General features: G+C 41.8%; 1 protein-coding gene across 1 annotated transcript in view; it reads left to right on the forward strand.

The window, feature by feature from the left end:
* LOC126458439 (importin-5) overlaps window positions 1-17,995 on the forward strand; it is a 177,550-nt gene that overhangs the window by 138,773 nt on the left and 20,782 nt on the right. Inside the window, exon 19 of the mRNA XM_050095494.1 lies at window positions 7,378-7,585. Within this exon, the coding sequence (XP_049951451.1) occupies window positions 7,378-7,585 (208 nt within the window). The remainder of the gene's footprint in view (window positions 1-7,377; window positions 7,586-17,995) is intronic.

Consider the following 17,995-nt stretch of genomic DNA (forward strand, 5'->3'; position numbering starts at 1 on the left):
ATCTCTTATTTCTAATCCCATACTATTACATTTACGAGACCATGTTCTAAGGCTAATACCTATATAGATTTTAAATAATGATGGTGACATGGGACAGCCCTGTAAAAGGCCTTTGCTTGTTCTAATTTTCTGTGAAAGTTTATTACCAACTTTCACTTGGCAAATGTTATCTTTATACATCTGTTGTATTATTTTAATCAAGGAAGGGTTTATGTTTGCCATATGTAGTGCTCTCCAAAGTAATTTTCTTGGAACAGTATCATACGCTTTTTCTAGATCTATGAAAATTAATCCTATACTTTTTGATTTTTCCTTATGTTTTTCCAAAATCTGTCGTAATGTGAAAATATAGTCTACACATGATCTCCCAGCCGTGAATCCACATTGTTCTTCTTGGGTTCTAAAATTTTTTTCCAGTTTGTTTTTAATTACTTTCACAAAAATTCTCATTGATGTGTTTGTAACACAAATTCCTCGATAGCTTGACCAAATTTTGCGATCCCCTTTCTTAAATATTGTATTAATGTAACCTAGCTTCATTCGTTGGGTATTGAATCTCCATGTATCATTTTGTTGAAGAGCTGTGTTATCAGTTTCACAATTTTGTCACCACCATATTTCAGACACTCCAGATTGATATTGGCTGGTCCCGGTGATTTTCCATTCTTTCCTGTTCTCAACGCCTGAAGTACTTCACTTTCTAAAATATGGATCTCATCATCTTCATGTCCCTTATCTTCCCCTGTTCCTTCTTCTAGATATTCTTCTCTGTCCTCATTTAATAATTTTTGGAAATACTCTTCCCATTCCTTTTGTGTTATCAGTTGGAGATTAGTTTTGCTTTTTGTATCCTGTCGAAGCCCTTTCAATACTGACCATGCTTCTTTTGCTCTCCCAAATCCTAATTTGCTATTCACCTTGGCACATGTTCTTTCCCATGCTTCATTTTTTGCCATCCTTATTTTTTTCGTCACTTCATTCTTCTTTTCCTTGTATATTGACCTTGTTTCTTCTGATTTATCATTCAACCACTGAAGGGACGCATTTCGTTTTTCTCTAATGAAGACCTCTAGTTCCTCTGACCACCACTCTGCTGCACGGTTGTGGTTGCTATCTTTTTTACCCAACACCTCTGTTGCTATGATTTTCACATTAGCTTTTATATAGTCATATATTTCCTCTGTACTTCCTTCAAATGATTCAACCAGTTTCCTTTCCATCCTGACCGCAAAGAGTGTTCTGATACTTTCCGTCTTGTAGGCTGTCAATATTAAAAGGTAAATTTTCATCTTTCTCAGTCTGATTATAACTATTATGTATATCTAAAAACAAAGATGATGTGACTTACCAAATGAAAGTGCTGGCAGGTCGACAGACACACAAACATACACACAACATTCAAGCTTTCACAACAAACTGTTGCCTCATCAGGAAAGAGGGAAGGAGAGGGAAAGACGAAAGGATGTGGGTTTTGAGGGAGAGGGTAAGGAGTCATTCCAATCCCGGGAGCGGAAAGACTTACCTTAGGGGGAAAAAAGGACGGGTATACACTCGCGCGCACACACACGCACATATCCATCCACAAATACACAGACACAAGCAGACTTATTTAAAGACAAAGAGTTTGGGCAGAGATGTCAGTCGAGGCAGAAGTGCAGAGGCAAAGATGTTGTTGAATGACAGGTGAGGTATGAGCGGCGGCAACTTGAAATTAACGGAGATTGAGGCCTGGTGGATAATGGGAAGAGAGGATATATTGAAGAGCCAGTTCCCATCTCCGGAGTTCGGATAGGTTGGTGTTAGTGGGAAGTATCCAGATAACCTGGACGGTGTAACACTGTGCCAAGATGTGCTGACCGTGCACCAAGGCATGCTTAGCCACGGGGTGGTCCTCATTACCAACAAACACTGTCTGCCTGTGTCCATTCATGCGAATGGACAGTTTGTTGCTGGTCATTCCCACATAGAATGCGTCACAGTGTAGGCAGGTCAGTTGGTAGATCAGCAGGGATACGACTTCCTCAAATCCTGCCCTGAAATGAGATCCATCCTTCATGAAATCCTCCCCACTCCACCAAGAGTGTCTTTCCGCCGTCCACCTAACCTTCGTAACCTCTTAGTTCATCCCTATGAAATCCCCAAACCACCTTCCCTACCCTCTGGCTCCTACCCTTGTAACCGCTCCCGGTGTAAAACCTGTCCCATGCACTCTCCCACCACCACCTACTCCAGTCCTGTAACCCGGAAGGTGTACACGATCAAAGGCAGAGCCACGTGTGAAAGCACCCATGTGATCTACCACCTCTCATTGCACACAAACCCAGTCTCTCCCATCTACTCAGTCTCCCACTTCCAGCTCCACTCCCTCCAAAACCTCAAAATTCCAATCAACACAATCTGGCACCACAACACCCTAATTCAGTAGTTAACCTTTCCTCCAAACCTCTCTCCCAATCCGAAACCTCTGTCCTATCCAAAGGCCTCACCTTCAGCCCCACTCCCAGATTCAACCAAACAGCCCTCGTCAAAGATTTACTGTCCTACACTCGTACTCTCTGCTGGAAGTATCACTTTGCCACGAAGAAAAATGATCCTAATCCTAACGCTAATGATCCAACTCCCCAAGACACTATCCAAATTGAACCCTGCCTGAAACAGTTCCGTCCTCCGTCACAGCGGGACCCACCTCCTCTTCCTCAAAATCACCCTCTCCAAACCTTCCAGGAATTTCTGACTTTCAGCCTTGCCTCTCAATCCTTCTTAAAAAACCTTAATCCTACTCCCAACATCACCACTGCTGAAGCCCAGGCTATCCGTGATCTGAAGGCTGACCGGTCCATCGTCATTCTTCCGGCGGACAAGGGTTCCACGACCGTGGTACTTGATAGTCGGGAGTATGTGGCTGAGGGACTGCGTCAGCTTTCAGACAACACCACATACAAAGTTTGCCAAGGTAATCCCATTCCTGAAATCCAAGCGGAGCTTCAAGGAATCCTCAGAACCTTAGGCCCCCTACAAAACCTTTCACCTGACTCCATCAACCTCCTGACCCCACCGACACCCCGCACCCCTACCTTCTACCTTCTTCCTAAAATTCACAAACCCAGTCATCCCGGCCGCCCCGTTGTAGCTGGTTACCAAGCCCCCACAGAACGTATCTCTGCCTACGTAGATCAACACCTTCAACCCATTACGTGCAGTCTCCCATCCTTCATCAAAGACACCAACCACTTTCTCGAACGCCTGGAATCGTTACCCAATCCGTTACCCCCAGAAACCATCCTTGTAACCATTGATGCCACTTCCTTATACACAAATATCCCGCACGCCCAGGGCCTCGCTGCGATGGAGCACTTCCTTTCACGCCGATCACCTGCCACCCTACCTAAAACCTCTTTCCTCATTACCTTAGCCAGCTTCATCCTGACCCACAACTTCTTCACTTTTGAAGGCCAGACATACCAACAATTAAAGGGAACAGCAATGGGTACCAGGATGGCCCCTTCGTACGCCAACCTATTCATGGGTCGCTTAGAGGAAGCCTTCTTGGTTACCCAGGCCTGCCAACCCAAAGTTTGGTACAGATTTATTAATGACATCTTCATGATCTGGACTCACAGTGAAGAAGAACTCCAGAATTTCCTCTCCAACCTCAACTCCTTTGGTTTCATCAGATTCACCTGGTCCTACTCCAAATCCCATGTCACTTTCCTTGATGTTGACCTCCACCTGTCAGATGGCCAGCTTCACACGTCCGTCCACATCAAACCCACCAACAAGCAACAGTACCTCCATTACGACAGCTGCCACCCATTCCACATCAAACGGTCCCTTCCCTACAGCCTAGGTCTTCGTGGCAAACGAATCTGCTCCAGTCCGGAATCCCTGAAGCATTACACCAACAACCTGACAACAGCTTTCGCATCCCGCAACTACCCTCCCGACCTGGTACAGAAGCAAATAACCAGAGCCACTTCCTCATCCTCTCAAACCCAGAACCTCCCACAGAAGAACCACAAAAGTGCCCCACTTGTGACAGGATACTTTCCGGGACTGGATCAGACTCTGAATGTGGCTCTCCAGCAAGGATACGACTTCCTCAAATCCTGCCCTGAAATGAGATCCATCCGTCATGAAATCCTCCCCACTCCACCAAGAGTTTCTTTCCGCCGTCCACCTAACCTTCGTAACCTCTTAGTTCGTACCTATGAAATCCCCAAACCACCTTCCCTACCCTCTGGCTCCTACCCTTGTAACTGCTCCCGGTGTAAAACCTGTCCCATGCACCCTCCCACCACCACCTACTCCAGTCCTGCAACCTGGAAGGTGTACACGATCAAAGGCAGAGCCACGTGTGAAAGCACCCACGTGATCTACCAACTGACCTGCCTACACTGTGACGCATTCTATGTGGGAATGACCAGCAACAAACTGTCCATTCGCATGAATGGACACAGGCAGACAGTGTTTGTTGATAATGAGGATCACCCCGTGGCTAAGCATGCCTTGGTGCACGGCCAGCACATCTTGGCACAGTGTTACACCGTCCGGGTTATCTGGATACTTCCCACTAACACCAACCTATCCGAACTCCGGAGATGGGAACTTGCTCTGCAATATATCCTCTCTTCCCGTTATCCACCAGGCCTCAATCTCCGCTAATTTCAAGTTGCCGCCACTCATACCTCACCTGTCATCCAACAACATCATTGCCTCTGCACTTCTGCCTCGACTGACATCTCTGCCCAAACTCTTTGTCTTTAAATATGTCTGCTTGTGTCTGTGTATTTGTGGATGGATATGTGTGTGTGTGTGTGCGCGCGAGTGTATACCCGTCCTTTTTTCCCCCTAAGGTAAGTCTTTCCGCTCCCGGGATTGAAATGACTCCTTATCCTCTCCCTTAAAACCCACATCCTTTAGTCTTTCCCTCTCCTTCCCTCTTTCCTGATGAGGCAACAGTTTGTTGCGAAAGCTTGAATTTTGTGTGTATGTTTGTGTTTGTTTGTGTGTCTGTCGACCTGCCAGCACTTTCATTTGGTAAGTCACATCATCTTTGTTTTTAGATATATTTTTCCTACGTGGAATATTTCCCTCTATTATAACTATTATGTATCTTAGACAGTCTAGAGTATGGCAGATCAATTGTGTGGTTTCGTCTAGTATTGTGGGTGTGGACAGATGACCTAAAGGGATATTGAGCTATGTTTTCTTTTACGTGTACTAAGCAATAATAGATGTACAAACAAGGAACTGTCATGATAAGTTTTTTGAAATGTTCCCTGCATGTATCCCTAGGAGATAAACGCACTACACATAGAAGAGCTTTTTTTTGCCATCTGAAAATTGATATTGAATTGGGAGAATTTCCCCAGAGCAGAATACCATATGAAAGATGGGGGTGGATATAAGCAAAATATGAATGCAGCAGTAAGTTTTGGCTGACATTACTCCTAAGCTTATAAAGTAGGAACATAGCACGTGCAAGTTTAGAACAGACGTATGCGATATGTTTATCCTAGCTAAGTTTCTGGTCAATCATCATTCCTAGCAGTTTAACGGACTTATTTTCTTTGTTTGATACCTTCAAATTAAAGAATATTTCCTCAGTTTTTGTTTCATTTATGAATAGGGAGTTTGCACTAAACCAATGAACCGATTTTTCAAATATTGTATTATTTTTTTCTCGTACGGATTCAAGAGTCTGTCCTGAGTTGATAAAAGTTGTATCGTCTGCATAGAGGACTGTTTAACAGGGTAAATACTGTGGCATATCATTAACATACACTACAAACAGGAAGGGCCCAAGTATGGAGCCCTGTGGCACACCTCTTTTTATTGTTTGTGGGTTTGACAGCTGCCCATTTACACTAACAAATTGTACTCTGTTGCTTAAGTAGGATTCTAATAATTTCAGGGTGTCCTCTTCCATGCCGTAGTGTCTTAATTTCATGATCAAAGTACTACGAGATACAGTGTCAAATGCTTTACTCAGGTCTAGGAGAGTAGCACATGAGATTAATTTATTTTCAAAGCCATCATATATATCACTAACAATATTTTCAACTGCTTTAACTGTGGATAGTTTAGACCTGAATCCATACTGTGAGTTACTTAACAAATTATTCCTCTCAAAATAGTGATTCATTTGTTGATGAACACAGTCTTTGATTATTTTAGATATTATTGGGATTAATGAGATAGGGCGATAGTTACTTGGATTTGATTTATCTCCTGTCTTAAATATGGGAATAGTTACTGCTATTTTCAAACAGTCGGGGAAAATCCCTTGCTATAATATACGGTTAATGAGAGTGGTTAGAGGGGGCAGAAGATCACTTGATATCTTCTTTATGACAAAGTTTGACAGACCATAGAAGTCCTCTGCTCTGGAACTACTTAGTTTGCCTATTGCTTTGCTAACATCATTTTCAGTTACTGTTGCCCAGCAGAATTTATGGAATACATACTTAATTCAACCTAAAAGAGTTTTAGCATCAAGCATGGCGTTGAGGGGAGACAAATCTTGTTGTAAACTGAAGTTAACAGAGTGTGAGTTTAAGATATCTGGGGCTACGGGTATAGCTAGTTGAGTTGTTGGTCTATTTATTTCACTTTTAATTACTTCCCAGGCAGCTTTACAGCTGTTTCTGGATTTAAGAATAGTTACCATTCGCCTTTCGTTTTGCCAAACTTATTTCAGATCTATAAATTTTTCTTATTCTAATGTACATCTCTTTGTACTCGTTACTGTTATGAGATCTGTCCTTAAACATAAGAAGCATAATCCTGATGCTGTTGAGATATGGTGTAAACCAATTATTTAGTCTCTGTGGTTTATGAGCTTGGTTATTATTCTGTCTTTTTACTAATCTGAGACAACACTCATTAAATATTCTTGCAATTTCCTCTATAAATAATTTGATTGTGTTATTCACTCACATATCTTTGTATAAGATGTCATTCCAATTAACTGACCTTAATCTAGTTCTAAACTCTCTTATGTTGCATTCATTCATAGGTCTAACAGTTTTGTGTTGTTCATCTGGAATGCTGACTAGAAATGCCCATAGATAATTTGGTGCTTGAACTAGCACAAAAAATCATATGGGTCAAAATAATAAACTTTAGTGGTGTCGCATAATCTATTGGAATTTGATAGGTCTGTTTATTACATTCCAGATTCTGCCAAAGGTTCTGCTAGTCACTGAGTTTTTTCCTCTTTAATCAAATTATTCTATGTTTCAGTTTATTCTCAGTTAATGAGATGTATCAGTTCTGTACACTGTATACTTTACATATCAAGGCATGAAAATTACAGTTTTAAAACTGTCTTAGGGGTCTAAAAATTTAATGTGCATAACATTCTGTGTTACATAGGCTCCAGAGATGCCTTGGTCGGACCGTCAGTGGGCACTGTGTGTATTTGATGATGCAATTGAATTTGGTGGCCCAGCTTGCAGCAAGTACCAGCAATTTTTCTTGCAGCCAATGCTGAACTATATCACAGACAAAACAGCAGAAGTTCGACAAGCAGCTGTTTATGGCTGGGGAGTTCTTGGACAGTTTGGAGGAGATGGCTTTGCAGGTCAGTGTTGATAGCCCAGAAGTAAAATTATTTCTATTCTGTCCATGGCTGCTTGTACGCTCGAGAACCATACATTAAGTATTGCAGAAGTAGTTTTAAGAAGCCCAGTGGTCAGCAAATGTCGTCTATGCCGTGCAGGGGACAGAAACTACAAAGTGATTTTCATTGTCAAATCCATTGTTGTCCACGCCAGCATAGTCTTTTGAGCTCTGAAAGATCCGCAAAGTATAAAAGTATAATTTGGAAAATATTTCGAGTAGATTTCCCCACCATGTTATAGTTCTGGGTGGAGATTTTAATTTGCCGGATATAGACTGGGAGACTCAAACGTTCATAACAGGTGGCAGGAACAAAGAATCCAGTGAAATTTTTTTAAGTGCTTTATCTGAAAACTACCTTTAGCAGTTAAACAGAGAACCGACTCATGGCGATAACATATTAGACCTTCTGGTGAGAAACAGACCCGAACTATTTGAAAAAGTTAACGCAGAACAGGGAATCAGCGATCATAAAGCGGTTACGGCATCGATGATTTCAGCCGTAAATAGAAATATTAAAAAGGGTAGGAAGATTTTTCTGTTTAGAAAAAGTGACAAAAAGCAGATTTCAGAGTACCTGTTGGCTCAACACAAAAGTTTTGTCTCAAGTACAGATAGTGTTGAGGATCAGTGGACAAAGTTCAAAACCATCGTACATTATGTGTTAAATGAGTATGTGCCAAGCAAGATCGTAAGAGATGGAAAGGAGCCACCGTGGTACAACAACCGAGTTAGAAAACTGCTGCGGAAGCAAAGGGAACTTCACAGCAAACATAAACATAGCCAAAGCCTTGCAGACAAACAAAAATTACGCGAAGCGAAATGTAGTGTGAGGAGGGCTATGCGAGAGGCGTTCAGTGAATTCGAAAGTAAAGTTCTATGTACTGACTTGGCAGAAAATCCTAAGAAATTTTGGTCTTATGTCAAAGCAGTAGGTGGATCAAAACAAAATGTCCAGACACTCTGTGACCAAAATGTTACTGAAACAGAGGATGACAGACTAAAGGCCGAAATACTAAATGTCTTTTTCCAAAGTTGTTTCACAGAGGAAGACTGCACTGTAGTTCCTTCTCTAGATTGTCGCACAGATGACAAAGTGGTAGATATCGAAATAGACGACAGAGGGATAGAGAAACAATTAAAATCGCTGAAAAGAGGAAAGGCCTCTGGACCTGATGGGATACCAGTTCGATTTTACACAGAGTACATGAAGGAACTTGCCCCCCTTCTTGCAGCGGTGTACCGTAGGTCTCTAGAAGAGCATAGCGTTCCAAAGGATTGGAAAAGGGCACAGGTCATCCCCGTTTTCAAGAAGGGACGTCGAACAGATGTGCAGAACTATAGACCTATATCTCTAACATCGATCAGTTGTAGAATTTTGGAACACGTATTGTGTTAGAGTATAATGACTCTTCTGGAGACTAGAAATCTACTCTGTAGGAATCAGCATGGGTTTCGAAAAAGATGGTCATGTGGAACCCAGCTCGCACTATTCGTCCACGAGACTCAGAGGGCCATAGACACGGGTTTACAGGTAGATGCCGTGTTTCTTGACTTCCGCAAGGCGTTTGATACAGTTCCCCACAGTCGTTTAATGAACAAAGTAAGAGCATATGGACTATCAAACCAATTGTGTGATTGGATTGAGGAGTTCCTAGATAACAGAAAGCAGCATGTCATTCTCAATGGAGAGAATTCTTCCGAAGTAAGAGTGATTTCAGGTGTGCCGCAGGGGAGTGTCATAGGATCGTTGCTATTCACAATATACATAAATGACCTTGTGGATGACATCGGAAGTTCACCGAGGCTTTTTGTTGATGATGCTGTGGTATATCGAGAGGTTGTAACAATGGAAAATTGTACTGAAATGCAGGAGGATCTGCAGCGAATTGACGCATGGTGCAGGGAATGGCAATTGGATCTCAATGTAGGCAAGTGTAATGTGCTGCGAATACACAGAAAGATAGATCCTTTATCATTTAGCTACAAAATAGCAGGTCAGCAATTGGAAGCAGTTAATACCATAAATTATCTGGGAGTACGCATTAGGAGTGATTTAAAATGGAATGATCATATAATGTTGATCGTCGTAAAGCAGATGCCAGACTGCGATTCATTGGAAGAATCCTAAGGAAATGCAATACGAAAACAAAGGAAGTAGGTTACAGTACGCTTGTTCGCCCACTGCTTGTATACTGCTCAGCAGTGTGGGATCCGTACCAGATAGGTTTGATAGAAGATATAGAGAAGATCCAACGGAGAGCAGCACGCTTTGTCACAGGATCATTTAGTAATCGTGAAAGCGTTACGGAGATGATAGATAAACTCCAGTGGAAGACACTGCAGGAGAGACGCTCAGTAGCTCGGTACGGGCTTTTGTCAAAGTTTAGAGAACATATCTTCACCGAAGAGTCAAGCAGTATATTGCTCCCTCCTACGTATATATCGCGAAGAGACCATGAGGATAAAATCAGAGAGATTAGAGCCCACACAGAGGCATACCGACAATCCTTCTTTCCACGAACAATACGAGACTGGAATAGAAGGGAGAACCGATAGAGGTACTCAAGGTACCCTCCGCCACACACCGTCAGGTGGCTTGCGGAGTATGGATGTAGATGTAGATGTATCTTCTATGTTATCAGTGCTATATACACTGTAATAAATTCACTTGATGATGCTGTAGGACAGTCCAATAATGCAAAAGGCTTTCCAGATTCCTGGGCCATTCCAAGAGTTGAAAAAATTTACAGTGGCTGTAAAAAATGTGAAACTGCTTTGCCAAAAAATGACTGATTTTTGACACAGAGGTGGACTTGGACACAGGTGTCTCCAAATTCAACGTCTGAATGAGATTTTTTCACAATAGCAGTGCTCGAAAAAGAGTGCTAACGTGGCAAAGCAACAACCTATGGTGACGTGACTGCAGAGAGCAGATGTCTCTTAATTTGAGAAATGTAACCATTTTGTGATATCAGATTTAGTTTTTTGTTGAAAGAAAATAGTATAAATGTACATAATTCATTGTCAGTGGCACAGTACTATTTCGGTTTGAACACTGTTTCACTGCATTAGGCATTTGCAGAGTAGAACACTTCCTTTATGCAGTGCATCTTCAAGCAGAATGCGCAAGTGTCTACAGTCCAACATACTTGCAAATTACTTCATAGTACACAGCTGTACTATGTAAGGTGTAATATTCAAGCTGGTCTTTAATTTTGTATTTTTTGATTATATCTAAAAGGAATAAAGCTATTTGTAATTAGCCCTACATCCTTTTTTTCCGTACTGTGTCTATAAAAGTTAAAAAAAAAATTAAAAGAATAGTTTGGAAGTGAAATCAGTTTTGCTATTAATAAAGAAATCGTAAAATAAAGACCTGCGGGTAACTTGAAAAGCATAAGGTAACAGACTGCGACCAGGGTGGATATTATTCTACCGCAAGGTACTTCAATAGGAAAAGTAGTTAGTTTAGTAATAGAAAAACAGTTGAAAGTGTAGTTTGGAATATCTACAACATTATAAAAAGAATAGATTACTTAATCACTTTTAGAGTTTATTATATACACTCCATGAAAAGAACCAGCAGCTGCTTTACATTTTGTAAAGTGAGTCATAAAAGTGTAGTTCATATTCAGCAGCACTGTTTTGATACTTAGAAAACACACACACACGCGCGCGCGCTAACACACACACACACACACACACACACACACACACACACACACACACACACACCCCAAGGACTTATTTGTGTCACTTAAGAATAAATTCCACAGTTGCCCAGCACAAGTAATTGTTAACTTCTTAATGGTAATACAAACCTTAGCTTTTATGACATTCTGTCTGCGAGGAGAACGAACTAAGAGTGCAAATGTGCTGAAGAATATTCTGGATCTATACACAGCAAGCCACCCAACAGTGTGTGGTGTAGGGTACTTCTTGTACCACATACATTTTGTCCCATCTCTGTTTCGTTTATGAATGGTGGGTAGAGCAACTTCCTATTAGTATCTACCATTGAAGTTTGTTGAGCAACTCAATAATGTTCAAACAAATTTCAGGCTTGCAGTCTGTTGTCGTTCAATACTTCGCACGATATTTCCACTGGGCACCTGCCAGTCATCTTCAGGTAAGCCGTCGCAGACTGGCGAAAACGTCCTCTGTTCTGCAATATATAGCGTACTGTAACTATTCTGTGCATGCGCCGAAAACTTGATAGCTCAACCACACTGCCCGCCGGCAGTGCCCTCACTGGTGGAATAGCGGAACTCAGTCAGCCTCTGCGTTGCTGTTTGCCACGGCCGTCGGCCCACTCTGTCGTCTTCGATTTGAGCACATTGTGGAGATGATGGGATTCCGTGTACTGTCCAGCTGGTAGCCACTGTCACGGTTTAACAGATTTTCCACCAGTCGTATTTCTACGGATTCTTTAATAATGGAGTCCCAGAAAGACGTTGTTGTGGATAAAATCATTGTTTTCTCGTACTCCATTGAATGCCCAGTAGAAATACAATGTTCAGTAATCAGTTAAGGACAATCTGTTACTACGAAAGGCCGGAATTTACAAGATACCGTGCCATGTGGTATGGCTTACATAGGTCAAACCACACGCACCATGAAAGAAAGCTGCACTGAACATCAATGTTACACCCGCCTTTTGCAGCCAAGCAAATCCGCTATTGCTGAACAGTAAGATAGGTAGAAGACTTCTGTGTTTTTACCCTGCTAAGTAAAACTTTCTGGTACCCCCCCTCCCCCCACCAGTAAGCTCTATCAATTTTTGTTTTTGTTATCGCCGTTGTTGTTCTAGTCTTCAGTCCAGTGACTGGTTGGATGCAGCTCTTCATGCTATTCTATCCTGTGCAAGCTTCATCTCCCAGTACCTACTGCAACCGTCATCCTTCTGAATCAGCTTAGTATATTCATCTCTTGGTCGCTCTCTACAATTTTTACCCTTCACAGTGCGTTCCAATACTAAATTGGTGATCACTTGATGCCTCAGAACATGTCCTACCAACCAATCCCTTCTTCTAGTCAAGTTGTGCCACGAAGACCCACCTAACCTGCGGCATTATTCTGTAGCACCACATTTCAAAAGCTTCTGTTCTCTTCTTGTCTACACTAATTATCGTCCATGTTTCACTTCCCTACATGGCTACGTTCCATACAAATACTGTCAGAAAAGACTTCCTGGTCATAAATCTATACTCGATGTTAACAAATTTCTCTTCTTCAGGAATGCTTTCCATGCCATAGCCAGTCTATATTTCACATCCTCTCTACTCCAACCTTCATCAGTTATTTTGTTCACCAAATAGCAACTCATTTACTAGTTTTGTCTCATTTCCTAATCCTCAGCATCACCTGATTTGATTTGACTACATTCCATTATCATTGTTTTGGTTTTGTTGATGCAGCCTCCTTTCAAGACATGTCCATTCCGTTCAACTGTTCTTCCGGGTTCTTAGCTGTCGCTGACAGAATTACAATGTCATCGGCAAACCTCAAAGTTTTTATTTCTTCATGGATTTTGATTCCTGCACCAAATTTTCCTTTCCTTTCCTTTCCTTTCCTTTCCTTTCCTTTACTGCTTGCTCAATATACAGATTGAATAACATCGGGGATAGGCTACAACCCTGTCCCTTCCCAATCAATGCTTCCCTTTCATGTCCCTTGACTATTATAACTGCATCTGGTTTCTGTACAAATTGTAAATAGCAAACAATGGAAAATACAGGATGCAATGTAACAATGCGAGAGAAGGAAAGTTGCTACTCACCATAGAATGGAGATGCTGAGTAGCGATAGGCACAATAAAAAAGATTTACACAATCATAGCTTTCAGCCATTAAGGCCTTTGTCAGTGGTACGTACGCACACACACACACACACACACACACACACACACACACACACACAAACACACAAACACACACACACACACGCAAGCGCAACTTGCACACACGTCTACAGTCTCAGAGAGCTCAAACTGCCATCACATCTTGCTCTCTGAGACTGCAGACATGTGTGTAAGTTGTGCGTGCCTGCGTGTGTGTGTGCGCGCGCGCACGCGCATAGGTGTGTGTGTGTGTGTGTGTGTGTGTGTGTGTGTGTGTGTGTATTGCTGACAAAGGCCTTAATGGCCGAAAGCTATGATTGTGTGAATCTTTTTATTGTGCCTATCGCGACTCAGCATCTCCGCTATATGGTGAGTAGCAACTTTCCTTCTCACGTATTGTCAAATTGTAAATAGCCTTCGCTCCCTGTATTTGACTCCTGCCACCTTCAGAATTTGGAAGAGAATACTCCAGCCATCATTGTCAAAAGCTTTCTCTAAGTGCACAAATGCTAGAAACGTAGGTTTGCCTTTCCTTAATGTATCTTCTAAGATAATTTGCAGGGTCAGTGTTGCCTCACATGTTCCAACATTTCTACATAATCCAAACTGATCATACCCAAGGTTGGTTTCTACCAGTTTTTCCGTTCGTCTGTAAAGAATTTGTGTTAGTATTTTCCAGCCAAGAGAAGTAGTGGTTGGGAAGGGAGTGAAAGAAATAAAACCTTTGAGATTCGCCGATGACATTGTAATTCTGTCAGAGACAGCAAAGGACTTGGAAGAGCAGTTGAACGGAATGGACAGCGTCTTGAAAGGAGGGTATAAGATGAACATCAACAAAAGCAAAATGAGGATAATGGAATGTAGTCGAATTAAATCGGGTGATGCTGAGGGAATTAGATTAGGAAATGAGACACTTAAAGTAGTAAAGGAGTTTTGCTATTTGGGGAGCTAAATAACTGATGATGGTCGAAGTAGAGAGGATATAAAATGTAGAATGGCAATGGCAGGGAAATCGTTTCTGAAGAAGAGAAATTTGTTAACATCGAGTATAGATTTAAGTGTCAGGAAGTCATTTCTGAAAGTATTTGTATGGAGTGTAGCCATGTATGGAAGTGAAACATGGACGGTAAATAGTTTGGACAAGAAGAGAATAGAAGCTTTTGAAATGTGGTGCTACAGAAGAATGCTGAAGATTAGGTGGGTAGATCACATAACTAATGAGGAGGTATCGAATAGAATTGGGGAGAAGAGGAGTTTGTGGCACAACTTGACTAGAGGAAGGGATCAGTTGGTAGGGCATGTTCTGAGCATCAAGGGATCCCCAATTTAGTATTGGAGGGCAGTGTGGAGGGTAAAAATCGTAGAGGGAGACCAAGAGATGAATACACTAAGCAGATTCAGAAGGATGTAGGTTGCAGTAGATACTGGGAGATGAAGAAGATTGCACAGGATAGAGTAGCATGGAGAGCTGCATCAAACCAGTCTCAGGACTGAGGACCACAACAACACGACGACTTATTAAACTGATAGTTTCATAATTTTCACACCTGTCAACACCTGCTTTCTTTGGAATTGGAATTATTATATTCTTTTTGAAGTGTGAGGGAATTTCGCCTGTCTCATACATCTTGCTCACCAGATGGAAGAGTTTCGTCAGGGTTGGTTCTCCTGAGGCTATCAGTAGTTCTAATGGAATGTTGTCCACTCCCGGGGCCTTGTTTCGACTTAGGTCTTTCAGTTTTCTGTCATATTCTTCATGCATTATCATATCTCCCATTTCATCTTCATCTGTGTCCTCTCAGTTTCCACAATACTGCTCTCTCATGCATCGCCCTTGTGTAGACACACTATATATTCCTTCCACTTTTCTGCTTTCCGTTCTTTGCTTAGTTCTTGTTTTCCATCTGAGCTCTTGATATTCATAAAGGTGGTTCTCTTTTCTGCAAAGGTCTCTTTAATTTTCTTGCATGTGATATCTATGCTCCCAAATCCTTACATTTTTCCTCTAGCCATTTTGCACTTCCTCTCGATCTTTTTTTTTTTCCCCCCTTCCTTGACAAGTACTGCATTTTTATATTGTCTCCTTTCATCAGTGAAATTCAATAGCTCTTCTGTTACCCATGGATTTCTACTAGGCCTCGTCTTTTTACCTACTTGATCCTCTGCTGCTTTCACTATTTCATCTCTCAAAGCTACCCATTCTTCTTGTAATGTATTTCTTCTCTCTGTTCTTGTCAAACATTCCCTAACGCTCTCTCAGAAACGCTCTACAGGCTCTGGTTTAGTCAGTTTATCCAGGTCCCATCTCCTTAAAATTCCACCTTTTTGCAGTTCCTTCAGTTTTAATCTACAGTTCATAACCAATAGATTGAGGCCAGTCCACATCTGCCCCTGAAACCGAGCGAGGTGGCGCAGTGGTTAGCACACTGGACTCGCATTCGGGAGGACGACGGTTCAATCCCGTCTCCAGCCATCCTGATTTAGGTTTTCCGTGATTTCCCTAAATCGTTTCAGGCAAATGCCGGGATGGTTCCTTTGAAAGGGCACGGCCGATTTCCTTCCCAATCCTTCCCTAACCCGAGCTTGCGCTCCGTCTCTAATGACCTCGTTGTCAACGGGACGTTAAACGCTAACCACCACCACCACCACCACTGAAACTGTCTCATAATTTAAAACTTGGTTCGTAAATCTCGTCTTACTATTATATAATCTCTCTGAAACTACAACCTTCTTTCATGATTCTTAAACTAAGTGATAGCTATGATTAAGTTATTCTCAGTGGAAAATTCTACCAGGTGGCTTCCTCTTTCGTTCCTTCTCTTCCTTTTTATACTACCGAATTCCAGTCACCCATGACTATTAAATTTTCGTCTCCCTTCACTATCTGAATAATTTCTTTTATCTCGCCATACATTTCCTCAATCCCTTCACCATCTGCGGACCTAGTTGGCATATAAACTTGTACAACTAAGGTAGGCGTGTGCTTCATGTCTGTCTTGGCAACAATAATGCATTCATTATGCTGTTCATAGTAGCTTATCCGCACTCCTATTTTTCTATTCATTTGAAACCTAATCTGGCATTACCCTATTTGGTTTTGTATTTATAACCCTGTATTCACCTGATCAGATGTCTTGTCCCTCCTGCCACCGAACTTCACAAATTCCCACTATACCAAACACTATCCTATCCATTTCCCTTTTTAAATTTTCTAACCTACCTGCTGATGAAGGGATCTGACATTCCGTGCTCCGATCCATAGAAAGCCTGTTTTCTTTCTCCTGATAAAGTCATCGTCCTGAGTAGTCCCAGCCCAAAGATCTGAATGGGGGGGACTATTTTACCTCTGGAACATTTTAGCCAAGAGGACGCCGCCATCATTTAACCACACAGTAAATCTTCATGCCCTTGGGAAAAATTACGACTGTAGTTTCCCTTGCTTTCAGCCTTTCGCAGTACCAGCACATAAGGCCATTTTGGTTAATGTTGCAAGACCCAATCAGTCAATCATCAACTACCGAAAAGGCTGCTGCCCCTCTTCAGGAACCACAGGTTCGTCTGGCCTCACAATAGACAGCCCTCTTTGGCTGCACCTATGGTATGGCTATCAGTATCGCTGAGGCGCGCAAGCCTCTCCACCAACGGCAAGGTCCATGGTTCACCAAGTTTTACAATATAGAAGAAGGTATAAATTGCATAGTGGCACTAGGTACAAGGATGTGGCCCTAGATACAAATATGTATGCCTAGAGACAAGGCCACCATGAACTAGGGCTGCATGCAATTAAACAGGTACCATGAAGTAGTTCATACTATGATATCTTCAAATTGTCAAATTCAGCTATTAATTTCTCATAACTGGTCTCCCCCATGTAAGTAAAATTAAGCTTCTATTTAGCAAGTTACATTTTAGTAATAAATGTATTTCTTGAATTTATTATAACAAAATGGTCAGTGCAAGTAATGGTTAAAGCACAGCTGTAAGATGCAGTAGGAAGTGTCCTTTCTTTATTAATTGTGACTAGCCTTGGCATTGAAGTAGACACGTTAACAATGAGCAGTACTTGTTGTAACCTGTCCAATTTATGCTAAAGTATTGGTATTACCATTTGGATTATTTGCTGTGGTTGTTCAGTGCTTGCATACATAGCTGTATTTAATCAATTGCGAAGATGGATTATTTGAGAATGGACCCGTGTAAAAACCAGTCGCCATCAGTAAATATAGGAGACCTCCTAATGCAACTTACATTGGTACGCCAACCATTTCTTTCATTAAAGAGAAAGTTGAAGTCCTACTTCACCTCTGGTGCGCTGCAGATCTGCAAAATAGTCAGGCCTTTTTACGTTACCAGGAAGGAAATTTGGTATTTACTACAGTCAGTTGTCCCTTTTAGAGACACTGCTCATCTGTGAGTAATGCAAAGCTCCAAGCTGCAGACTGTGCTCAAGATTCTTACCTCCTCCTTTCCAAATTAATCTCCCGCCTGTATGTGAATGTCATCAACCCATTTGTCAACCAGAGAACTGCA

The sequence above is a fragment of the Schistocerca serialis genome, chromosome 2, assembly GCF_023864345.2.
Source record: "Schistocerca serialis cubense isolate TAMUIC-IGC-003099 chromosome 2, iqSchSeri2.2, whole genome shotgun sequence".
Taxonomy (NCBI): Eukaryota; Metazoa; Arthropoda; class Insecta; order Orthoptera; family Acrididae; genus Schistocerca; species Schistocerca serialis.